This window comes from Barbus barbus, assembly GCF_936440315.1.
Source record: "Barbus barbus genome assembly, chromosome: 41".
Lineage (NCBI taxonomy): Eukaryota > Metazoa > Chordata > Actinopteri > Cypriniformes > Cyprinidae > Barbus > Barbus barbus.
This window is the reverse complement of record NC_136719.1, coordinates 15,142,335-15,168,724: the sequence shown is the minus strand read 5'-3', so window position 1 is coordinate 15,168,724 and position 26,390 is coordinate 15,142,335. Positions and strand designations below refer to the sequence as shown.

Sequence of the window (26,390 nt, the reverse complement as noted above, 5' to 3'; positions counted from 1 at the left end):
TGGAATTTTAAATTATATTATTTTATGTTATGGTATATTATATTATATTAGATTGTCTGGTGACTTCCTGGACTTTATGGAGTAAAACCAAAATCAAGGATTACCAGTGTGCTGGCCTTATGTGCCTTGTCCATGTTCTTTAGATCCATTCAAGCCCTTCATCATTTTCTCCAACCGGCATGAGATCCGTCGGATTGACTTGTACAAGGGCGAGTTCAGCGTGCTGGTGCCTGGCTTGCGTAACACCATTGCCCTGGATTTCCACCTCAACCAGAGTGCCCTCTACTGGACCGATGTGGTTGAAGACAAGATCTACCGGGGAAAGCTGTCCGAAAATGGAGGTAAATGAATGTCTTAGTCCTATGAGAGTGGTTGTTCCTAAGTCAAATAATTAGTTGTTAAAAATTCACTATTTAGTCCTGGTTAAATGAATCTTACATTTGCATCTAGTTGATTTTATATACACTACCAGTCAAAAGTTTTTGAACAGTAAGATTTTTAATGTTTTTTTTTTAAAGAATTATCTTCTGCTCACCAAACCTGCATTTATTTGATCCAAAGTACAGCAAAAACGGTACAATTTGTTTTTTCAAAATATTTTTACTATTTAAAATAACTGAATGACTCTGAATGATAATGTAATTTATTCCTGTGATTTTCAAAGCTGAATTTTTAGCATCATTACTTCAGTCACATGATCCTTCAGAAATCATTCTAATATTCTGATTTGCTGCTCAAAAAATATTTATTATGATTATTATGTTGAAAACAGCTGAGTATAATTTTTTCAGGTTTCCTTGATGAATAGTAAGTTTATAAGAACAGCATTTATCTGAAATATAAATCTTTTGTAACATCATACATGCCTTCATCATCACTTTTGATCAATTTAAAGCATCCTTGCTAAATAAAAGTATTAATTTGTGTAATTATAGTGACTCCAAGCTTTTGAATGGTGTAGTGTATAATGTTACAAAAGCTTTTTATTTCAGATAAATGCTGAGCTTTGGATCTTTCTATTCATCAAAGTATCCTGAAAAATGTATTTAAATTTATAATAAAGACTTTAAAGACTTGTGTAAAGTTTTGAGTTGACTTTGTTGTCTAACTATGTTTTCCCACGTTGTTCTGTTCTTTTCAGCATACCAAGTTTGTCCGTAATTATTACAACTATTTTCGGTTCACAAAACCACAGCGTGCATCTAAGTGAGTCTGTGTGTGATTGTAGCACACAAATTTGGATGCCTCTGTCTTTTACCCGTTTGACTCATTCCTAGTTTGCGTGACTACAGCCAGAGTAAAAGTAAAGTGTTGGAAGCCTTTGTTGCTTTGAAACATATGCATACACCTCCCTCCCTCTCTGAACAGCTCTTTCCAGAGAATATGATACGCTGTCCAAGTTTTGAAACCCTGCTGTCGTCTTTGACAGAGTAAAAATATGACTGATATTGCTGCCAACACTGAAACAAAGTAACAAAGTGTTGTTTCTCAACCCCCATCGGAGAGGCTGCACTGTCTCCAGCCCAACAGAGAGCCATTCTGGACCTTTAATTACTGCTCTGTATGAGAGTCTGTCTCACAGATCAGAGAGCAGCTTGCCTTGATTGGAAATCGTTTTTTTCTCTTCCACATGGCTGTGGCTCAGAGTGGGGGAATATTTATTGCAGCATTGACTTCAATGGCTTTCAGGCTGGAAGCAATCAAACGATTTCTTAGCCAATATATACAGTCTGAGACCACTGGTAAAAATGCCACTGCATTAATTATTATTTGTTTTGGTTGATATTCATGATGTAATTGTACGTTCTTATTTTTGTTTATTTTTAATACCTTTTGATTTTGAAATTACCTTTGACTCATCAAAGAGACACTTAATGTTAATCTTTAAAAACACTAACAATTTAATAATTAATTACAAAATGCACAATTTAGTGACACTGTTAAATATAATCTTTTGCAAATCTCAAAATGAATGCCAGTGTTTGATACTAAAATTTTAATGTTGTGATGACTAAATTTATTTGTAGGGTTTAAAATTTTATATATATATATATATATATGTTTGTTTGTTTGTTTGTTTGGGTGTGTGTTTTACATTGTAATATAATTAGGCAAAATAGTATAGCTGTTATCAAATGTTGTTAAAATATTTACCGACTGTCTAACTACTATTCTATGGAAATAAAGTCATAAAACGGCAAAAATAAATAATAGTAATACAAAATTTGATATACCGGTGTGTATATATGACTTATCTTTGGCCAGAATTATTATAATTATATCCATTATTTATTTGGTTCAATTTTCTTGGTGCATTTTTCAACATCCTAAACCTTTTATTTCTAGGTTTAATTTAGATTCCTATTAATTCTCCTCGTCTTGGTGTTTCAGCGCTCACCAGTTTTGAGGTGGTGATTCAGTATGGTTTGGCCACTCCAGAGGGTCTGGCTGTGGACTGGATCGCAGGAAACATCTACTGGGTGGAAAGTAACCTGGATCAGATCGAAGTGGCCAAGCTGGATGGTACCATGCGTACAACACTACTAGCCGGAGAAGTGGAACATCCGCGTGCCATTGCACTTGACCCAAGAGATGGGTAAAACTTGATATACTTTGACAGCTCTGTTATTTTTCAGTTATCTTGACAGAATTAGGTTGTTACAAGAAATGTTTCTTTTTTCCCCCAGTATTCTGTTCTGGACAGACTGGGACGCCAGCTCCCCTAGGATAGAGGCTGCGTCTATGAGTGGGGAGGGCCGTCGCACCATCCACAAAGAGACTGGGAATGGTGGCTGGCCCAATGGTCTCACTGTGGACTACCTAGAGCGCCGTATCCTGTGGATTGATGCCAGGTATGCACGCACTATTGGCACTAAAAGTGAAGTAAAATGCAAAAATATCCACAGTTAATCACCTTGATCTTCTAAAAATAAAAATATTTCTTTAGATCGGATGCCATCTACTCTGCTGCATACGACGGTTCTGGCCTAATCGAGGTGCTCCGGGGTCATGAACACTTATCACATCCCTTTGCCGTCACCATGTATGGAGGAGAGGTCTACTGGACGGACTGGCGGACCAACACTTTGGCCAAAGCCAATAAATGGACAGGACACAATGTGACGGTGGTCCAGAGAACAAACACTCAGCCGTTTGATCTTCAAGTGTTTCATCCTTCTAGACAACCTCAGGGTGAGAACCAGCATGACCTGAACTAATATGTCAAAAAACTTCCAGGAAACTTGTTTGTTTCGTGTTGCATTTGTAAGCTGTGAATACCCGTGTTGTTTTTGTAAACCAAACCAATTAAAAACTATTTTCTTTAACTAAAATAAAGCTGAACTAAAATATAAATACTTGATGAAAAACTTTAATTTAAGCTAATACAGTATGTGACCCTGGTCCACAAAACCAGTGATAAGGGTGAATGTTTTGAAATTGAGATTTATACATCATCTGAATGCTGAATGAACAAGCTTTCCATTGATGGGATTTGTTAGGATCGGACAATATTTTGCCGAGAGACAACTATTTGAAAATCTGGAATCTGAGGGTGCAAAAAATCTATTGCCTTTAAAGTTGTCCAAACAAAGTTCTTAGCAATGCATATTACTAATCAGAAATTAAGTTTCGATATTTATTTGCGGTAGGAAATTTACAAAATATCGATAGAAAAATCGATAATTTGGACCCATACAGTGTATTGTTGGCTAATGCTAAAAATATACCCGTGCTACTTATGACTGGTTTTGTGGTCCAGGGTCACATATCAGAAATTTTGCCTTGGCAAGTTTAAGTGTCAAAAGTACTAAAACTGGATTTAAAAAAAGAAAACAAAATATAAATATATATAAAAATAAAAGCTTTATATAAAAAATATGAAAATAACACTGAACATTTTCTTCCTCTTTGCAGCTCCCAACCCGTGTGCAGCGAATGATGGGAAAGGGCCATGCTCTCACCTGTGCCTCATCAACTACAACCAAACCTTTTCTTGTGCCTGTCCACACCTCATGAAACTCAAAGCAGACAAGCACACCTGCTACGGTAGGCTCCTCCTTCATCAGCCCTAAGATCCAATCAAATGCTTTAATTGTTTGCAAGTTCTGAATGGAATGCTGTTTTACTAATTACTGAATACTGCACAATATATTACATTTCCCATGACCTTGGCATTGCAAACGACATATTCTACTGTTTGAGCAACAGGAACAATATAAATTGTACTAAGAAACAATATGCATTATTCCACAATATATTGTCACATGACCTCAGTATGTTTTTTTTTTTTTTTTTATCAAATTTATTAACGATGGCAGTTTGCTGCTATTGCTGCTGATAGTATTTCCATTTTAATCCATCATACTGAAAAAGTGCATTGCATTTTGGGATACAGTAATCCATGCAGTAATCTCTTTTATATTGCATATTTTAGTGAATGTATTTGATAATCCTAGTATTCTGTATACAAATATACTGCAGCAGTAGTACATTCTAAAGCTGGAGTTCCAATTTGTTCCAATTGTGGCAGCTTCAGTTTTATGGAATAAATTCAAGCATTTTTCTTCATTTGAAGAGTATTAGCAAGAATTGGCTTCTAATGCATACATGCACAATTAGGAAATCCACAGAAAAAAAATCATACTGTGGCTGACAATTTTTCAGTTTACTATTATTTTAAATGCAGCAATTCTTATCTTGCACACTTCAGGACAGATAGTATATGAATTGCGCCACAGCATGAGGCTTTAGATTCCTTTTGCGTTGGCGCTATAGATGCTCAATGTTAGATTTTTCAGGCCAGGCTGAATGTTAGTAGTCTTGTGTGGGCTGTAAATCTCGTTTAACTGTCAAGAAACAACAGTGCACCCTGCTGCCAAGATGCCGGATCAGTGTTTAGTATTCAGCAGCACAGCCTCCATTATGGCTGTATGGAGAGCAGAGTGATTGGAGTAGAGGTAGTAGGTTCGGTGATGAATTCACACTGACATCAGATAGTGGCAAACGCAGGAGTAGGAGCCACTCTTCCGTTCAGGCTAATCGATTTGGAGACTGTAGACTTCGCTACTACTGTTCCTTCTTTGCTCTAACACTAATACATGTATTTACATAGAAAAATACATGACTACAATTTAACAGTAGCTTATATTATATTTTGTACAAGATGATTTTGTGCATACAAATATATATATGCTTTGTTTTACATGCACTTTTATAATACTGTATATCTATTGAATTGTCTGTTTCTCTTTTGTCCAGAGTACCGTCAGTTCCTGCTGTACGCTCGTCAGATTGAAATCAGAGGGGTGGACATTGATAATCCCTATTACAACTATATCATCTCTTTCACTGTGCCCGACATCGACAATGTCACAGTGGTGGATTATGATGCTCTGGAGCACCGCATCTACTGGTCTGATGTTCGCACTCAGACCATCAAAAGAGCCTTCATCAATGGGACTGGTGTGGAGACGGTGGTATCAGCTGGTGAGATGATAGTTTGAGCTTAAACATCTATTATTCTAAGTCTATACTGGCCCAAAATGCATATGAACACTTAAAAAATTACCTTCATTGCTTTATATAGCAACATATTAAACTGAAAAACATCTTCAAATGAATGATGCTATAAAAGTGAAGTAACTTTTCTTCTTTTTTTCTCACTATTTTCCCAATTGCTTTTAGCTATTTGATCTTCTGGTCATTTGTAGTGGATGTATTAAGTCAGTTCCCAGTTAACTATGGTCATGGTCCATTATGTTTGATAATCAGAAATGTTAAAAATACTTTTTGGCTTCATTTTAGACAGCGTATCTATTTTATCTTTTAAAACCCAATAAAAAATATAATAGAATTATTATAAACTACTGTATTTACTATACTACTATACAAAAGTTTGGGGTTTGTAATATATATGTATATATATATATAAATTAAATGTATAACTTTACCCAAAATTTCAGTTTCAAGTACATGCTGTTCTTTTTAACTTTCTATTTATCAAAGAATCCTGAAAAATGGGAAGTGGAGTAAATGGCTGCTATAAATTCATAATCCCAGAAATAAATGACACTTTAAAATATGTTCAAATAGAAAACAGTTGTTTTAAATCATAATAAAATATTACTTTTCTACTGTGTTTTTGATCAAATAAATGCACACGTCTGGGTGGGTGAAAGAAACATCTTTTAAAAACATTTTGCCGACCTCAGACTTGTGAAATATCTTTCTTTAAAATAAATGGCACATTTTCTTATCAAATAAATGGACTTTTCAGACAGTAATTCTTTTTGTAGGAAAGAATGCAAGACAAATACAGATTTATTTTTGCTATGTTGTTCTGTGTTTCAGCCTGTGTGATCAGTTTACAATTCTAATCATGATAAAAATGTCTTTCTTTTTTTTCCTTTGCTAGACCTCCCTAATGCTCAGGGTCTAGCTGTAGACTGGATCTCCAGAAACCTGTTCTGGACCAGCTATGATACGAATAAGAAGCAGATCAATGTTGCGCGCCTGGACGGGTCCTTCAAGAATGCTGTAATACATGGACTGGACAAGCCTCACTGCTTGGTGCTACATCCTATCCTGGGGTTAGTACAAGTACTCACACATGCATAATTGCTAGTTCAGGCTTAGCATTAGTGCCTCTCTGTCATTTTAGTCTCTTTAGCCTCTTTCGCTCTCAGCTTGTTTAGTAGGCCACATTTGGAGAAGAGCAGATGCCGTGCCAGTATGTTTCTGGCAGAGATTTTAAAGGGTGTAGATGAGAAATGTAGACGTTGCTCATTAGTGTGAGCTACAGATTGGACAATATGGCTGCCCTCATTTTGAACTTCTCAGTGTGTTGCTCTGTGGCCAATGTGAACCAGATGTTTTTAGTGCCAGTGTGCTAGTTTCTAGACACGCCAGTTTCTAATAAAAACAGCAAGCTTGTGCATGTAGACAATATAAGTCATTCAGCTGGTTTTTCATTTGTTCGGTGTGTTTTCCCCTCTACAGTGTTTTTGATAAATTGGTGTTTATTTGTTCTCTCACTGTGTTTTGAGGCATTCGTTTGACTGAGATATGAAGACACTTTCCTGGCTTTTATTTTTAAACCAAACCAAAATAAAGCATTACAATGCCTTTTTATGTCCAGAATCTTAAACCTCAACAAACGTGGTGCTCTTTGCAAATAAACAAATATTGGTAACTGAAACTAATAAAATAATTTTTGTTAATTGAAATAAAGCAGGAATAAAATATAAATATTAGATATAAAACTTATAAATGAAAAACATTGCCTTGGCAACTAACTGAAATAGATGTTTTAGTTGAAGTGATAAGTTTACTGAGAACTGAAATTATAAAAGCAAAAGCTAATTCAAAATATTAATTTTAGCATAAATAATGCTAAAACATTGCCACAGATATCTACTTTATGTCAGCACTTAGCTACTGTTGTTTTCATTTTTGCGCATTGTTTACAGAAAGCTCTACTGGCTTGATGGTGACAACATCAGTATGGCCAACATGGACGGCACCAACCACACATTACTGTTCACCAATCAGAAAGGCCCAGTGGGTGAGAGACCTGTCTTGTGTAACTTTTGTTTGCCTAAAGCTAAAAGAAGACCTTCTGGAGATGATGTTTTACATGTTGACTTCTTCCCATGGCAGGTCTGTCCATAGACTTTTACATGGAGCAATTGTACTGGATCAGCTCAGGGAACAGCACCATTAACCGCTGTAAGCTGGATGGTTCCGGACTGGAGACCATTGAGGGTGTTAAAGGAAAACTCACCAAAGCTACAGCCCTCGCCATCATGGGTGAGACAGCACCATCAACCTGTTTCCAATGCAACAAAAACTAACACTTTGTGATGTAACTCACTGAACTGAAGTTTTTATAACTTAATTTGACTTGTGAAGTGTTTAAGTATGAATGGCGTCTACAGCTCTTAAAAATTCATCCACATAACTAGATCACAGTGCTTTCCGAAAAAACATAATTGTGATTTTTGTGAACAATATTCATAGAGTTCTCTGCATTGTTAACCTATTTGGGACAAGTGACTGACCTCTTAAGTTGTATGTGTAGGAGATAAGTTGTGGTGGGCTGATCAGGGCACAGATCAGATCGGTACATGTGACAAGAGTGATGGAGGCAACTGGAAGGTTCTCCGAAATAACACCTCACTTATGATGCATATGAAGATCTACAATGAGACTGTGCATCAACTAGGTGTGTTTTCTTATTTATTGTAACCCTAAAATGCATGTGACTTTGTCCCCATAAATGAATATGCAAGTGAAAAGGAGAAATTATATAATTATATTTATAAACTTACTAATTTTTAAAAGGAAAATTTGTTATTCTTTTTAAATAAAACTATTAATTTCATTAATATAATTTTTAAATTAAATGTATTAAAATGTTTTAAATGATTATTATCATAATATTTATTATTAACTTTGATTTTGTCCCTTTAAATTCATTTGGAGGTAAAAATGAGACATTCTTCTTTATAAATTACAAGTTTAAAAGGAAAAATTTTTTTTTTTTATATTTAATTAAGCAAATGATTAATTCTAATTTACAAATATAATGAAAAACAACAATTATTATTATTATTATTATTATTATTATTTAATTTCAATTAAATCTGAAAATAGTTCACATAATCAAAGGGTTGTCAGATGACAAGACAGATTACATATTAATATTATAATGGGTCTTATTTCGATTAATGCTTAAAATGAACACAACTATTAATAATTAAAAAATAATGCAAACTATTAATCAAAGATGATACAAGTTGGATGTGTTTGATATCTACTATAGGTACCAACCTCTGCAGTAAGAACAATGGCGATTGCTCTCAGCTTTGCTTGCCAACTTCACCAACTACAAGAGTCTGCATGTGTACGGCTGGATATAGTCTGAAGAGTGGCCAACAGTCCTGTGAAGGCAAGATCTCATACAAGCATCACTAATGTACAACATTTGCTTTCATGTGACCACATTGTAACATTGTGTGTATGGCACTTCTGTATAAAGGCATGGGCTCGTTTTTGCTCTACTCTGTGCACGAGGGCATCCGTGGCATTCCTCTGGACCCGTCAGATAAATCTGATGCCCTGGTACCTGTGTCAGGCACCTCTCTTGCTGTGGGCATTGACTTCCATGCTGGTGAGTATGCAAATATCTTTGTGTACAAATATTCAGTCTGAAAATTGCTCTGAATGCAACTAATTGAGATGTTTTGTGCTTCTTTTGCCCTGTAGAGAATGATACCATCTACTGGGTTGACATGGGCCTTAGCACTATTAGCCGAGCCAAGAGAGACCAGACCTGGAGGGAGGACATAGTGACCAATGGCATTGGACGTGTGGAAGGCATCACCGTGGACTGGATTGCAGGTGTGCAAATGTGCAAACGCACAATTAAAAGCGCATTATATATTAGGCGCATCTAACACATTGTGTTGTTTTGTATAAATAGGCAACATCTATTGGACTGATCAAGGCTTTGATGTGATTGAGGTGGCCAGACTCAATGGCTCCTTCCGCTATGTGGTCATCTCTCAGGGTCTGGACAAACCTCGTGCCATTGCTGTACATCCAGAGAAAGGGTGAGGGAATGTGTCTGTATTTTAAGTGAAGATGGGAATGTGTGCATATGAACATGAGAAAACTGTGTATGATCTTATGATCTTAGACTCAAGTATTTGTGTGTACAGGTATCTGTTCTGGACGGAGTGGGGTCAGTATCCGCGTATTGAAAGATCTCGTCTGGATGGTTCTGAGAGATTAGTTCTTGTCAATGTCAGCATCAGCTGGCCCAATGGCATCTCCATTGATTACCAGGTTTGTACATAAACACACTGTGCCACTTGTACTTTTGCAGAACAAGTTTATTTTTGGTTCTGGTACTAGATTTAATTGCTAATCAACTTTTAGAAGATGATTAGTTATTAAGATTTTTTTTAATGCTGTTTTTGTTACTTTCTGTTCATCAAAGAATCTATAAAAAAATATCATCATGTTTTGCACAAAAATATTAAGCAGCTGTTTCAACATTGATAGTAAGATCAGATTCTTGAGCATCAAATCAACATATTAGAACAATTTCTGACTGATCATGTGACACAGAAGACTGAATTAATGGCTGCTGAAAATTCAGCTTTGCCATCATGGGAATAAATTACATTTGAAAATATATAAACTTAAACAGTTATTTTAAACTTTAATAATATTTCACAATGTTATTTTTTTAAATTTATTTTTTGAACAATTAAAAAAAATAAAATGGTGTTTATTTTATTTAATTTTTATTTTAATTACAAAAACTAATCAAATAAAAATGTATTCTATCAGTGAAATCACAACAGTATGGTAAGTGTTATATAACTAATGTTGTACAATGTGTAGGAGGGCCTGCTGTATTGGTGTGATGCACGTACAGACAAAATTGAGCGCATAAATCTGGAGACTGGAGAAAACCGTGAGCTGGTGCTGTCTAATAACAATATGGACATGTTTGCTGTTTCTGTATTTGAGGACTACATCTACTGGAGTGACAGGTGCCAACACATTATTCCTTTACTATTGCTTATTACCCTTTTTTAACTGGTCCCTTTCATTCATATAAATTAGGGATGCACGATATTGGATTTTGCCGATATCCGATATGCCGATATTTTCCAGCTCATTTTGTCCGATACCGATATATTTCCTTTTGTTTGGAAACAACACCAAGTCTCTCCTGTGCAGAAATTATTAGCAAAATATTTAAAATTTTGGTTAGTTTTTAACAAGAATTTATTTATTAGAATTAAATAAAAAATAATGAAGTTTTTTTAACATTACATTGAAGCTTTGAAAATAACTATAAATAAACTATATCAATAGCTGCATGTTTTTCCCCAGAAAGATGCAGTGTTAACCCTAACGTTTTATTTTAAGATTTAACATTTGTAGATGGTCTAAAACAAAAGAGCTGTAAAAAGAGTTCATGATTTGTTTAAAAAATGAAACGCATTACACATTAATGCATAAAGCAGTATATATAAGTGTCTTGTTAGTGATTTTTTTTTTTTCATGTAAGCTATAGCTTCTGACCATTAAATCAAAACATACTCATTATTTTATGACATCAATTACTGCTTTATTTAATCAGAAACAGTCTAAATGTTTTTTATGTAGACTATTTTACTTATAATTTAATTAGAAGTAGACCAACAACGCCCCCTACAGCTTAAAACTCCTTACCAAACGTGCGTTAGGACCCGGGCGAGGCTGCCGCTGCTGCTGCTGCTGCACGTGCGATCACTATATATCACACACCGAACGCGTCATTCTGTACATGCTTTCACAGATTAAATGCAGCGATCCAAAACAGTGAATCTAATCTTCATTCAGACAAAACTTTGCTTCAAGAATGAGCCACACTGCTGATGTGACCTAATCACTAGCACACCCTGAGCACATTTAACCCATTCCTCTTATCGGCAAGACATATCGGCATAATTTTTCATATCAGGCCGATGTTGATATTTACCTTTAAAGCCATTATCGGCCGATTCCGATATCTGTCCGATAATATCGTGCATCCCTAATATAAATCTATGTTCTCAAAGGATTTATAACTTGCTATTGCAGTGGATTTTACAGGTGATGAGCTTTTTATCTTCTTCTGTTTCCAATAGGACACATGCCAATGGCTCCATCAAGAGAGGAAACAAGGACAACGCCACAGACTTGGTGTATCTGAGAACAGGCATTGGTGTACAGCTCAAAGACATTAAAGTCTTCAATCGTGCCAGACAGCAAGGTGTGTTTCCTCCTGAAAAGCACTCCAAATAACTTTTTTTTACTATAGAGCAGGGGTTTCCAATCAAAAGGACCCTTCTAACCAGGGTTTTAGCCAACCAAGAGACCCTAGAATATAAAAAGTTGGATTTTAATAATAGCAACTGTTCATTTTAATATCTTAATATTGTTTGCAGGTACCAACATCTGTAAAGTGAACAATGGTGGTTGTGAACAGCTGTGTCTGTACCGGGGTAATGGCAATCGTACCTGCGCTTGCGCACACGGCATGCTGGCAGAGGACGGCCACAGCTGCAGGGATTACGATGGCTACCTCCTCTACTCAGAGCGCACGATACTAAAGAGCATTCACCTATCGGATGAAACAAACCTCAATGCTCCCATTAAACCCTTTGAAGACCCAGAGCACATGAAGAACGTCATCGCCCTTACCTTTGACTTCAGGGGTGGCGGTGGAAAGGGAGCCAACCGGATCTTCTACAGCGACATTCACTTTGGTAACATTCAGCAGATCAGCGATGACAGCTCTGACCGCAAGACCATAGTGGAGAGTAAGTGTCCAATCTTTTCATTAATTTTTTTATTGCTCTATATTGCGCACACCGTCTGGATGAGGCTAACAGTAATACTAACAGTGAGAAATGATAATAAAACCAAGTAAAAAAAAAAATACTATTTTAATTTGGAAAATACAGACTTATAGCAACGATGCATTTAATTGATCAAAAGTGACAGTAAAGACTTTTACACTGTTATAAAAAATTTATATTTGAAATAAATGCTGTTCTTTTGATCTTTCTTTTCATCAAAAGTCCATGAAAATAGTTTCATGGTTTCCATAAAAAAATTAAGCGGTGGTGATGGCGCAGTGGATAAGACACATGCCTTTGGTGTGAGAGACCCGGGTTCGAATCCACTGAGACACACCAATGTGTCCCTGAGCAAGACACTTAACCCCTAGTTGCTCCAGAGGCGTGCGACCTCTGACATATATAGCAATTGTAAGTCGCTTTGGATAAATTGGATAAATTGTAGGATGCCACTTTCTGCCATCTGGTTTCCTTTCGTGCAGCGCAAAAATGAACCGAAACTCTGCATAGGCTACTTGTTGCACAGTTTTTCTTTTGTTAAATTATTATTTAAGTGAAAATATATTTCTCGTATAGGCCTATTTATTCGTAATTATATATATATATATATGGGGACTCTCCATAGGCGTAATGGTTTTTATCCTGAAAGCTTTATACTTTTATACCTAAACTTAGCCCTCACAGGAGACTTTGCATTTTTAGATTTTCAAAAAAACACCATTTAGTATGTTTTTTTTTTTTTAAGCCTTTTGAATTACGGGGACATAGGCAGAGTCCTCATAAACCACCTTCATATTGTAATACCTCTGTCATACCCATGTCATTATACAAATTTGTGTCCTCATAAACCACATAAACACGCGCGCACACACACACACACACACACACACACATATATATATATATATATATATATATATATATATATATATATATATTAGGGGTGTGCTCAAAATATCGATTCTTAGATACATACCGATATAATAAAAAAAGATACAGTATCGATATTCTAGCCCTTAGTATCGATACTCCGCCCAGCCATTAGAGGGCGCAGCGGCGCCCGCGAGTTTAAAAAAAACTCATGGAAAATGTTAAAGCAAGATGTAGCATTTAAGCGATTTCATAGTGAAATATGTTATGGCAGTACATGGTGTCACAAAAAAGAATTATAAGAAGATTTAATAAGAAGTTAAGAATAATAAGAAGAAGATTTTGTGCTTGTGTGAGCTCAGACTGTACCCTTGGAAAGTTAAATGTTGACTTGTGGTAATTTCCAGATTAATACAATTTGTGTACAATTAATCAGAGCACTTAAAGTTGCAAATATTTAAGCAAAATGCACTTTGTTATAATGCACTTTTGTCTTCAATAAATTGAAGAAAAATGCAGAGTTCTGTTTGTTGAGTAAATGTGTTCAGCATTAACTAATTGGCTCTGGCCCATGTATTTTTATTGAATCGTATCGAATCGTGTCACATTGTATCAAATCGTATCGAGACAGCTCTGTATCGAGGTACGTATCGTATCGCCAGGTTCTCCAAGGTATACAGCCCTAATATATATATATATATATATATATATATGTATGTATATGTGTGTGTATATATATATTCAGTTTCTGAGTTCAGTTTCTCTAGCCACACCTGTTCGCAATCAAGAAATCACTTAGATAGGACCTGCCTGACCAAGTGAATTAGACCAAAAGATCCTCAAAAGCTACACATAAGGTTGAGATCCAAAGAAATTCAGGAACAAATGAGAAAGAAAGTAATTGAGATCTATCAGTCTGGAAAAGGTTATAAAGCCATTTCTAAAGCTTTGGGACTCCAGCGAACCACAGTGAGAGCCATTATCCACAAATGGCAATAACATGGAACAGTGGTGAACCTTCCCAGGAGTGGCCGGCCGGCCGACCAAAATTACCCCAAGAGCGCAACGACGACTCATCCAAGAGATCACAAAAGACCCCACAACAACATCTAAAGAACTGCAGGCATTTGTTCATTTGTTCTGTATTTTTGATTAAATAAATTCAGCCTTAGTGTGTATAAGAGACTTCTTTCAAAAACTTATTTTCAGAAAAATTCTTCCAAATCTTACCAACCCAAAACTTTGGACAGGGAATATATAGTATATATATGTATATTTCTAGCAATTAAATATGCACATGGTCATTATTTAGAAATATTTGCAATTGGATAATCAGAATCAAGTATTTCAGAGAGATGTGTAATAAATATGTACATATTTACATATTAAAACTATTAGTGAACATCTTTTTTTTTCTTTTTTTAAATGTCATTCATTTTAGACTGTTAGACAGATGCCAGTGGGGGCTGAAAACGTTTATCAGCTCCTACAGTAGCATGAAGTAGTAAGAACACAAGTAAAATTTAGTAACAATGCAAGCATTGAAAAAAACAGTACACCAAAAGCAAAACCCTTCATTCAAAGTTTTTGTTGCTTTTGTTGTGGACCGTTTCTTCCTGATATGCCAAATAATGAATCAATAAAGAAAGCAAACATGCATGTTTTCATCTTTAAAAGTCTGGCATGGGCATTTCTGGTCACTAAAGTACATTTATTAACAATATATGATATAGTTTCACATAACGATCTGTTATTACATAATATCATCCAAGTGTTCACCGGTAAGTCAGGCTCTATATCTGGCAGAACAAATCAATGCAGTTCAAACATATGACTAATATTTATTGTCTTCTTTATCTCATCACATAATTAGTCCCATTACTGGTTTTGCCTTTTACAGCAGAAGCACATTAAATGCTTTTGCATGGTCCGGGACTTTATCCTCATGGTTGGGGAGGGGTGTCCAGCTCCACAGGGTTAAAGGGCTCCACTATGGCACTTCCTGGACACATAACACACCCACAACCTTTGCAGCACACCCGTCCCAATGTCAGCAGCTCTCGACGAAATTTGTTTGACATGAAAGCATAGAGCAGCGGATTGGCTACAGCCGAGGAGCTTGCTAACAGCCGGGCGACGATGGCGAACTTGAGATAATGTGCGTGTATATTGCTATTATTGGTAGCGATGAGCAAGAACATGAGGACGTAGGATGGCAACCAGCAGATGGTGAAGACTAACACCAACAGAATCGACGTCTTGGTCACCTGGTTCTGGTAGCGCTCCAGTTGCGACGCGGTACCTTGCAGTCGCGTCCTTCGCAGGAAGCTGTAGAGTTTGGTGTACATGACGACGATGATGATCAGAGGGAAAGCAAAGCTGAACAGGAACAGAATGGTACTGTAGACCAACTGGCTGAGGTCTGAAAGAAACGCAAAGCAGAGGATGGGCGCAGTTCTTAATTGGCGGAAAGCGAACTGAGGTGCTGCAAGAGCCATGGCTGGCACCCACATGAGAATCACAGTAACTCGCAGCCAGCGGCGCAATCGGAAACGATACGTCCAAGTGGGGTACACCACAATCAGGTAGCGCGTTACCGCTAATGCTGCTAGAGTGAATACGCTCGCCGAGTTACAGGCCACTCCCAGGAAACTGATGACTTTGCATAGGATGCTGCTGAAGGGCCAGTAGCCCAGTGCTATAGCGGCGGTGTGGAAGGGCAGGCAAATGAGCAGCAGTAGATCCGAAGCACTCAAGGCTAAAAGTAACATATCTGTCCCTTGAAGAGACTGGAGTCCATTTTTCCTCCTCCTTCTGGTCAGCACGTAGATGACCAGCGAGTGTCCCACCAACCCGATCAGCATGACTATTGCGTCCAGAGTGGGAGCTAAAACCCGTGTTAGTTCCCAGCTCAGACTCCCACAATCATGGCTAATATTCATACTGAACACACTGAAGAGCAATTTACTGAAGTGTGGGATGGCATACGATTAAACTCCAGATGAAGATCGCCGTCTCCTTCAGGCTAATAATTAGCCCTTTTGAGAGTTAATAACTTCCTCACATGGCAAAGCATCATTGGGGTGTTTACTCCAAGAGATAAAGGCAGTCTCTGCTGGGGTGGATGCTAGTGTTTAGCATTAGCAATTCGCAATATATCCTCCTAGGAAGTTGAGAATTCATGTTAACACTTTTTTTCTGGTATATTGAGGACATTTAAAAAAATAAACAAACAAATAATTAATAAATATATATATATATATATATATATATATATATATATATATATATATATATATATATATACAGTATCTCAAAGAAGTACACCCCTCTCGTTTGTAAATATTTTATTATATCTTTTCATGTGACAACACTGAAGAAATGACACTTTGCTACAATGTAAAGTAATGTACAGCTTGTATAACAGTGTAAATTTGCTGTCCCCTCAAAATAACTCAACACACAGCCATTAATGTCTAAACCGCTGGCCACAAAAGTGAGTACACCCCTAAGTGAAAACTATTTAATGTGAATAAATAGTATATAATATAATAGATTAAAGTAGAATTGAGTATAAGTTGGTATATTATATTACATTATATTATATTATTATGAACCTATTGGATTTGTGTTATTGTGTTATTTTAATATTATTTATGTACTCTTTAGCTGTAATTCCTATTTTAAATTATTTTTTTGTTTTTATATTTTCGCTTTTTATTTTATATTAATTTTTAGTAAATTTACTTTTTAATTTTACCTTTTTTTCAGATTTAGTCATTTTGTACTTCAACTCAAATTTATTTTATTTCAGTTAGTTGTCAAGGCAACATTTAGCAAAAATTAGTAATTTATTTCAGGTTTATTTGAATTCTCAGACATTATTTAAATTTACAGAAACAATTTTAGTTAATTACAACAAGGTTTCGAATGCAGTCAAAGACTTCCAGTATTACAATAAACATTTGTATTTCATAATTTGTAATGTGAAATCAGTTCCTATTAAGCTTCATCTCTCATTATGGAAGGTGCTTACCTTACTGCCATCCATGGTTGCTGTTTGCTTTTATTGATTGAGTGAAACCAGGCAACCCTGCAAAATGTGATTCCCTGCATCTGTCAACATTACCGCTACATTACGAACCGTCGATTCTACTTGAATCTAAGTGCCCAATGCAACTTTCCTCTTATGATCAATTAAATGACTCTTCAGATTCATTCCAATTCCTCTAGCTTGGCTATTCCAGGACTTTGTCCTTCTGCTGCAAAGAAAGCAAGACCACTCTCCTCGGTCTGTCCTAGAGTGAGATTTCTCTCGTAGAGGTGGAAAAGTAGTAGGAGGAACGACTAACACCATAACAATCAAGTTCAAAGTACAATGGATGGTTGTTCAGGTATCATGGTCTAATACATCGATCGTCAGGTTTAATGGCCTTTTCCTAGAACAATCATCATTTCTGTGATGACGTCTCACCTGTAGGCGGTGGCTATTACGCACATGTCTTGTTATTGTTACTTCCTTTGGCCTAAAGACTGGTGTGTTTTACAGGATCGTTATTGGTTTTTTAGCAAAAGTAAACAGCTTGGTTGAGTGTCCTTCCTGTTTTATGGTGGAGTAATCGCTGTCGTAAAGCACCCATTGGTGTGATTCAGATAGATGCAGCGAAGCCCCTCATGGGCTCATACATTTTGTGGAGGGCGACTATTATTCAGTGTGACTTTGACTCATTGAGACTCTTTCGACAGTGCTGACTGAAGCGCATTACTCCACATTGCTTCTCACCCCAGTGTTGTGTCTGAGGTCTGAGACTCTTCCAGCAGTCCTCTCTTTGTGGAAGAACTAGTCACCGTGGTTAAAGAGATTCAGCGAGGGAGGGGTCTTGTGTGCACAGGCACCCATCCATGAAATGACCGGATGACACTAAGCCACTAAACGCACACATGCACCAGCAACAACGGCTATCTCACAGCACACTGAAACCAACATGCACACGTATCATGGGATTAAACTGTTCACTGGGACAGGATAAGGAGTTTAAAAAGAGATGTTTTGGACTTGCCCTGTGTTAATCATAGAATTGGTTTACTCTATGAAACTTAATGACATTAATCCAGTTTGAAGTTGTTGCCATCCTTTCCAAGAAGTTCAAATGCCTTGGTGTTTTGTTTAATTTTTAGCTATAGTGTGCTTGCGGAAGCTGTAGAGTTAGTTTGTTCAAAATAAAAACAGTCTGTCTGTGCACAGAATTATAATTAAGAAAACAGATTGGATACAGTAGAGTTGTTCTTGGATCAGAAACAAGCAGTCAGAACAGGATTCTCTATATACTTCCTCAGTTTAAGACCATTTTTCTTCTTTTCATTTGAACAGATGTAGGATCAATTGAAGGTTTGGCTTATCACCGGGGTTGGGACGCACTTTACTGGACCAGCTACACCACTTCCACCATCACACGGCACACTGTGGACCAGAGTCGTACTGGAGCTTTTGACAAAGACACTGTGGTCACTATGTCTGGGGATGACCACCCCAGAGCCTTTGTTCTGGATGAATGCCAAGAGTATGAGCATTGTATATCAAATTTGCCATGATGCAATGCTATGTTTTAATAATTCTGCTGGGCCTACAATTCCAAGAGTTTGAATCATATTCAGTATGAACTACTAACCTACCAAATACCGAAAACAGTTTTGTTTTTACCACCAAATTTATATAGAATTTAAACAAACAAAAATCATTTAAATATATATATCACAAATCTTAATTTTAGCTTTGACTGCCAAAGTGATGTTCTTATAATTAATGATTATGATCATTTTATTATAAAAAAATGTTTTGTGATGTTCACATAATTATGATTGATTTGTACTTTTATTTAATCATTTGTTTTTTCAACAATTTTATGTTTTATTTAAAAATGTATAATTATTGAATACTTAAATAATATATTTATTTAATAATATTACTTTGCTCTGTTGCCTACTTGGTGTAAGTAGACCTCATATGTCAGTTTCTATTTTTAAATTCCATTTTGTGCGCTATTTCTTTCAGCTTGATGTTCTGGACTAATTGGAATGAACAGGCTCCAAGTATCGTACGAGCGTCTCTTTCTGGAGCGAATGTCCTTGTGATCATCGGCAGTAACATCCGCACCCCGAACGGCCTGGCCATCGACCACCGTGCTGAGAAAATCTATTTCTCAGACGCCACATTTGACAAGATTGAGCGGTGCGAGTATGATGGCAGTCGACGCTTTGTGAGTTCCTCTCCATTTGTTTAATTTTTTTATGGTTGTTCAAGGGAAAGGAAGAGTTCATGTGCTTGATTCTTAGAGAACACACACTACTGATATCTTGTACACCTTGAATTTCTTAGCAAAATTAATGAATGTAAATTGTACCTGTGATTAGGTGGTCCTAAAAAACGAGCCAGTGCATCCTTTCGGTTTGGCGGTGTACGGTGACTATATCTTCTGGACAGACTGGGTGCGCAGAGCTGTGCTCAGAGCTAATAAATACGGCTCAGATATGAAAGTCCTACGTGCTGACATTCCTCAACAGCCAATGGGCATCATTGCTGTGGCCAAAGACACCAATAGCTGTAAGTTTTGAACTGAAATCTGACTCATTCATGTGTTAAGAAAAGTTACTTTTTAAATATTTTTTTCAGCATGCCAATATTAGAAATATTGTTATTTGCACAAGGTTATTATAGCCTATAAAAGCTAAAACCTAAATGTTATCTGAAATAAAATAAGGTATGTGACCCTGGAGCACAAAAGCAGTCAGAAGTAGCACAGGTATATTTGTAGCAATAGCCAACAATACATTGTAGGGGTCAAAATTATAGATTTTTTTCTTAATGCCAAAAATCATTAGGATATTAAGTAAAGATCATGTTCCATTAAGCGATTTTCTCAATATTTTGATTTTTTTGCACCCTCAGATTCCAGATTTGCAAATAGTTGTATCTCAGCCTAATATTGTCCTATACTAATAAACCATACATCAATGGAAAGCTTATGTATTCAGCTTTCAGCTGGTGTATAAATCTCAATTTCATAAAATTGAATGACTGGTTTTGTGGTCCAGGGTCACGTTTTATTTCAGCTAGTTGACAAGGCAACATTTTTCATTTTAATTTAGTTTATCATGATGTATTAAAATAACAAATAAATTAATAAAAAAATACATATTTAACAACAAAAACTAGTAAAAATGGCAAAATACTAAAACTTTAAAATGAAAATGAAAACAGAAAATGAAATTTCTATTACATTTAAATTCTAATTCAAAAACTATAGTATCTCAGCGATATTAAAGTAACACTGCTCTGAGATGGTGTATTTATTTATTTATTTATATACTTTTTCATTTATACCACCACACATTATTGATAGAATTGATTTTTAACTAATTATGAGAATGAATGGAACTGATGATGATTTTATGTGTTACCCAGCCCCAAAATTAATTTGAAATTGGTCATTTGCATCTGTAGGTGAATTTTCTCCATGTCTCACCAATAATGGAGGCTGTCAGGACCTGTGTCTGCTCACGTCAGAAGGACGAGTCAACTGCAGCTGCCGTGGAGAGCGCAAACTACTGGGAGACAACACCTGTGTTGGTGAGAGAGACAAATGCTAGTGTCTAAAATATAAGCCTGTCCTGTTCCGAACATGCTCCATTAGTTTCCTCTAAAAAGTGTAGCATAATATGAAAGTGTATCTCTCTGTCTCCCAGCGGCGAACACAACCTGCAACAGCGTGGATGAGTTTGAATGTGGAAACGGCGACTGTATCGACTACAGCCTGACTTGTGACAGTCTCGGCCACTGCAAGGACAAGTCTGATGAGAAGCAGTCCTACTGCGGTAAGCATGACACTGCATCTCTGTTCATTGGTTTGTAGTTTTCAGAAGCATTTCCAAATTTAGAAAGCTTGATATTTGATTCAAAATCTCTCTGTCTTTTTTTATTTGCAGCAAACCGCATGTGTAAGAAGGGCTACAGGCGCTGCATTAACGGACGCTGTATCAAACACAGCTCCTGGTGTGACGGCACTGATGACTGTGGAGACGGTTCAGATGAGCTGCCGTGCAACAGTAAGCGTGGAGTGTGATTGTCTGAAATACATGGAGAGATTAAGGAAAAAGAGAAATACCAACCTGAAATATTTTTTTTGGAGTGGTTGACTAGAAAAAGTGCAGCTGTAATAGTTCCTCACTGTCACCATCTCTGTTTACTTCAGTGACTCTGTGCAACGCTTCTGAGTTCCAGTGCAAAGACGGTTCTTGCATCACTAACTCTAGTCGCTGTAATCAGGTGGTGGACTGCGAGGACGCCAGTGATGAGATGAACTGCAGTAAGTATTAATCAAAAAATATCTGGTCGTAACCAAACCAAAAGGTTGCAGGTTTTTACATATTTACAGATTCTCTCGAACGGATACAATCTTTCAGTTATTTCTCTTTCAGGCCCCACCGACTGCTCCAGTTACTATCTGCTTGGAGTGAAGGGCATGACTTTTGATAGGTGTGAGTTCACTACACTCTGCTACGCCCCCTCCTGGCGCTGTGATGGCTCCAATGACTGCGGAGACTTCTCAGATGAAAGAAATTGTCCCGGTCAGACTCTTCACACATCAGCAAGCACTGACACATCCCCTCATTCTCACAGCAAATATAATATGTGTGATATTGCATAATGAAATTGACCTTTCACTTTCTTTCCCACAGAGAAAAGGAAGCATAATTGTCCGGTGAACTTCTTTGCGTGTCCGAGTGGCCGCTGTATTCCCATGAGCTGGACCTGTGACAAAGAGAACGACTGTGAGAATGGAGCAGACGAGTCTCACTGTGGTTAGTGAACATCTCTCTGGCTTTTCACAAGATTCATTTACATTTTTCTGTTCTTACTTTTTTTTAGATTAGATGTTTTTTTAATATTTAGATGTTATCTCAAATATTTTCAAATTGGTCTTAATACTTCGTCTTTGATGTACTTAATAATTAACTCTTACCTTCATGAGAACAATTTTTCCCTTTTTTATTATTATTTTTATTATTATTAAAAAATAATAATAATAATGCTTAATTTATTATCATCCCTAGAATTGATTTTCAGGGGCATTTCTGTCTTTGTGAGATCTTTTCTGTAATAATAATAATATTAACAACAAAAACACCAGCAATAATATATCTACTAATATTTGTTTATTTTTATTATCTGATACCTTAGTAATTATTCATGCAAACTATGCATGTTTATTATAAAAAATTAAATAGATGAAAAACTGAAATGCAAAAGTAGTTCTAAAAATGTATTACTATGCAAGAAACATCTCAAACATCATTTTATTAAACTTGACAAAAAATTTTACACATTTCTGTTACATAGCAAATATATAGAAATCCATGTGTACTCAAAAATACAAAAGCAACATATTCAAACTATATACAACTGCCAAAGCCTTGAAACTAGAAAATAAAACTGATACATATAACAAAAGAAAATACAATATCATTATAACGTTGTTGAGACCCAATTCCATCGTGTACTACTCCTAAGGGAAGACAGGTGGTTTCAAAAGTACAACAATGACTTTATCCCAAACATCCAAAGTTGAACTTTGTGCTTTATGAATGATATTTCTATAAGAACAATCTCTCTAAAGTAATTGTACCATTCTTATATTGACGGGGGTCCAGGGGAAAACCAAGAATGAATTATAGTTTTTTTTGCAGCTGTTAAACCAGCAAAAATAATTTTCTTAGAAGCCAAATTAGCACAAATGTTAACTGATGAGTCATCGTTAAACAAAAATAAAGTAAGCAATTTAGGGATTGGAAACTCCAAAATGCCCTCAAGAAATACTGCTACTTGAGACCAAAGATTAGAGACATCTGGACGATCCCAGAAAATATGCAAGTACATTCAAGTTACATTTTGTACAGTTCGGGGAATCTGCAAGCTTAATTTTAAAATGTCTGTATGGGGAAAGATAAAACTTCTGAATAAACTTGAAATGAATCAGCTGGTGTGCAGGATTCTTTGATGAAAAGAACACATTGTTCCATACCTTCCCCCAGTCCAGTTCCATGTCCCTGTCCTTAAGGTCGTGATTCCATGACTCGATCACTCCCAGAGCTTTATCACGTTTTGAAATTAACTGTGTATATATTCTAGATGCCAGTCCAGTGCATGAAGATCCTGAATAAATCTACAAGCTCAACGAGTGAGCACAAAGATGAGATTCCCAGGGAACTCCGTGAGCTTTGATTGCTGATCTCAGTTGTGTATATAGAAACAAAGAGAATCCAGGAAGAGAGTAGCTTTCTCTAAGGGCCTGAAATGATTTTAAGCCATTTTCTCCATACAAATCCTGCAGAATGTAAACTCCCCTAGAGGCCCCGCTTTCATTGAAATATGGGCCAGAGTTCTGCAAAAGATTGTAATTATGCCATATGGGGGAACGATCACAAAGTTTAGTATTGCAACCCATTTGATTTTGAACAGTTGACCAAACCTGCAAGGAGTTACCTATAATTGGCCCAAACCTCTTATATGCAGTTTTAGGTTTAAGTCCAGCAAATAACAAATCTTCAATTCTGTGAGGTTTTACAATTTCTTGTTCTATCTGGCGCCAGGGAAGAACAGAGTCTTTATCACACCAATTTGTGAATGCCTTTACCTGGAAGGACCAATAATACAATTTAAAGTCAGGTAGTGCCAGACCACCAGATAATTTCATCCGTTGAAGAGTATTCAGACGGATACGTGGTTTTTTTACCATCCCAAATAAAATTAGTTATCCGAGATTGCAACTCCTCAAAATAATTTACAGATGGGGGTAATGGAATCATAGATAAAAGAAAATTCAACCTGCCAAGAACATTCATCTTTATTATTGAAATTCTGCCCTGTAATGACATTTTAAGGTTAGACCATCTCTGCATATCAGCAAAAATTTCAAGTTTAAGCTTGTCATAATTTGTACGTGATATTTGGGTCTAAAAATATTTTTTTTTCCTAATATATGTAAATTCTGCATCATATGAATATGCGGAATAGGTGGTAATGTAAGAAATTAAGGCACTAGAAGGGATTTGTCCCAATTTATTTTATAGCCAGAGAAATTATTAAACTGGGTGAATACTTTTATTATTTGAGGTAAGGAAACATGTATATTAGTAAAATATAGTAGTATATCGTATCCGTAAAGAGATTTTATTCTGTGTTCCTTGTATAGCTATGGGTGATATAAAAGAATCTAGTCTAATCGACTGCGCTAACGGTTCTACTGATAGAGCAAAAAGTAAGGGGGAAAGTGGGCAGCCCTGACGGGTACCACGATGCAGAGGAAATGGTTTTGACAAGATATTACCTGTTAATACAACTGCAAGAGGATTAGTATAAAGTGTTTTGACCATAGATATGAAAGGTTTACCGAAGACAAAATTCTCCAAAACTATCCAAAGATACTCCCAGCTTACCCTATCAAAGGCCTTTTGCACATCTACAGTAAAGACAGCTGCAGGTAACGCATCCCTTTCAGATGCATGAATAATATGCAAATGACGTCTGACATTATCAGATGCAAGTATCCCTTTTAAAAACCCAGATTGATCGAAATGAATTAGTTTACTTACGGATAATTCAAGTCTCTTGCATTAATAATAGAAAATGACTCATTCTGTTTTATTTTCGCAGCTAAAAGTCTACTTGAGCTTTCACTTTGACTATAGTAGGGTCACTCTTGTACGGTGGATTGAAAATTCTGCTTTAGATTTCAGTTGGTTATTTAATTCAAATTTCAAAGCTAGAAGGGATTCCTGTTTTTGCTCAGAAAACTGACGCTTTTGATCTGATTCCAATACTTGAATTTCCTCTTCTAGTTGTGTAATTCTGTAGTTTCTGGACACCTTCATATGAGGCGAATGTATAATTCGCCTCTAATAAAGCATTTGGTTGTTTCCCCAGAGTATTTGGGGTGATGATACTGATTCCCGATTAATTTCTAGAAACGTTTTGAGATTGACTTTCAATAGTTCTGAAGTCACGTTGTATTCAAACGCCACCTGTGTGCACGTTTAGCAGGATTCCGTGTAAGCTCAAAAGTATATAGCACAGGTGCGTGATCTGAAATAATGATAGGAAGAATGTCTACAGATGTGATTAATTGATTTAATTGTGGCGAAACAAAAATGTAGTCGATTCTGGAAAATGTCTTATGCCTACAAGAGAAGGTATAGTTTTTCACTAGGGGATTTCGTAGATCAATAATATTCAGTTCAGAAATAAATGGGTTTATCCCGGAGGGTGAATCCAAACCAGAACTAATATTTGCTGATCTGTCCAAAGTTATATTACAGACTTGTTCTAATTAGTTTCTGATCCTGACCACAGGGTACACCTGATACTTAAGTTATCATATTTAGATTCTTCGACATTAAGTTTCTTTACTCTTGTTTTCTCAGATAAGCTCTGTGCATCGAATCAGTTTGAGTGTGGGAACCATCGCTGTATCTCCAAATCCTGGGTGTGTGACGGTGCTGATGACTGTGGAGACGGCACTGATGAGGACAGCAAATGCAGTGAGTCACTTTATAACTTACATCAACAAACAAAGCTCTGACCCTAAATAAACCCATATTTCATGCGCTCTGGGTCGTACTTTTACCTTTGTTCATGGTTTTTGAGGATGTCACGCAATCTGGCCATGTTAGCATCTGTTTATCGGAAGAATTTGCCCCACCGTTGAGTTTGTTTGGACGCACCGCATTTGACGTCAACAGAACAATGGTAGTGTTTTGCCCCTTTTAAAAGCTATTTAGCTGATCTCACTATGCATTATTATATGGTTGGTTGCATTTTATTATTTGCATTAAGCATTGTTTTCATCCTCATGTCTGTGACAGTGTAATTTCAAAACAACTGAGAACCTCTATGCTATTTAAAGGGATAGTTCACCCAAAAATTAAAATTGTCGTAATTTTTTCCAAACCTGTATGAGTTTTTTTTTCTTCTGTTGAGCACAAATGAAGATATTTTGTTGAATTTTTGGTAACCAAACAGTTGATAGTAGCCATTGGAAATATATGGAAAAAAATACTATG

General features: G+C 36.4%; 2 protein-coding genes across 2 annotated transcripts in view; one reads left to right on the top strand and one right to left on the bottom strand.

Annotated features, from left to right (window-relative positions):
- LOC306860308 (low-density lipoprotein receptor-related protein 1-like) overlaps positions 1-26,390 on the top strand; it is a 139,975-nt gene that overhangs the window by 92,570 nt on the left and 21,015 nt on the right. The window contains exons 24-51 of the mRNA XM_079401941.1: positions 144-341; positions 2,392-2,596; positions 2,688-2,852; positions 2,948-3,192; positions 3,916-4,047; positions 5,260-5,487; positions 6,416-6,590; positions 7,470-7,564; positions 7,660-7,809; positions 8,081-8,224; positions 8,825-8,950; positions 9,041-9,172; positions 9,268-9,402; positions 9,485-9,614; positions 9,723-9,849; positions 10,414-10,565; positions 11,691-11,815; positions 11,991-12,365; positions 18,646-18,835; positions 19,327-19,531; positions 19,686-19,875; positions 20,776-20,901; positions 21,018-21,146; positions 21,258-21,377; positions 21,524-21,637; positions 21,750-21,899; positions 22,011-22,133; positions 25,752-25,868. Of these exons, the coding sequence (XP_079258067.1) occupies positions 144-341; positions 2,392-2,596; positions 2,688-2,852; positions 2,948-3,192; positions 3,916-4,047; positions 5,260-5,487; positions 6,416-6,590; positions 7,470-7,564; positions 7,660-7,809; positions 8,081-8,224; positions 8,825-8,950; positions 9,041-9,172; positions 9,268-9,402; positions 9,485-9,614; positions 9,723-9,849; positions 10,414-10,565; positions 11,691-11,815; positions 11,991-12,365; positions 18,646-18,835; positions 19,327-19,531; positions 19,686-19,875; positions 20,776-20,901; positions 21,018-21,146; positions 21,258-21,377; positions 21,524-21,637; positions 21,750-21,899; positions 22,011-22,133; positions 25,752-25,868 (4,503 nt within the window). The remainder of the gene's footprint in view (positions 1-143; positions 342-2,391; positions 2,597-2,687; positions 2,853-2,947; positions 3,193-3,915; positions 4,048-5,259; positions 5,488-6,415; positions 6,591-7,469; positions 7,565-7,659; positions 7,810-8,080; positions 8,225-8,824; positions 8,951-9,040; positions 9,173-9,267; positions 9,403-9,484; positions 9,615-9,722; positions 9,850-10,413; positions 10,566-11,690; positions 11,816-11,990; positions 12,366-18,645; positions 18,836-19,326; positions 19,532-19,685; positions 19,876-20,775; positions 20,902-21,017; positions 21,147-21,257; positions 21,378-21,523; positions 21,638-21,749; positions 21,900-22,010; positions 22,134-25,751; positions 25,869-26,390) is intronic.
- On the bottom strand, positions 15,218-16,216 carry LOC306860145 (galanin receptor type 2; the record flags this gene model as incomplete). The annotated part of the gene is made up of 1 exon (XM_079401694.1): positions 15,218-16,216. The coding sequence occupies one exon, from the start codon at positions 16,214-16,216 to the stop codon at positions 15,218-15,220; it is 999 nt and encodes a 332-aa protein (XP_079257820.1).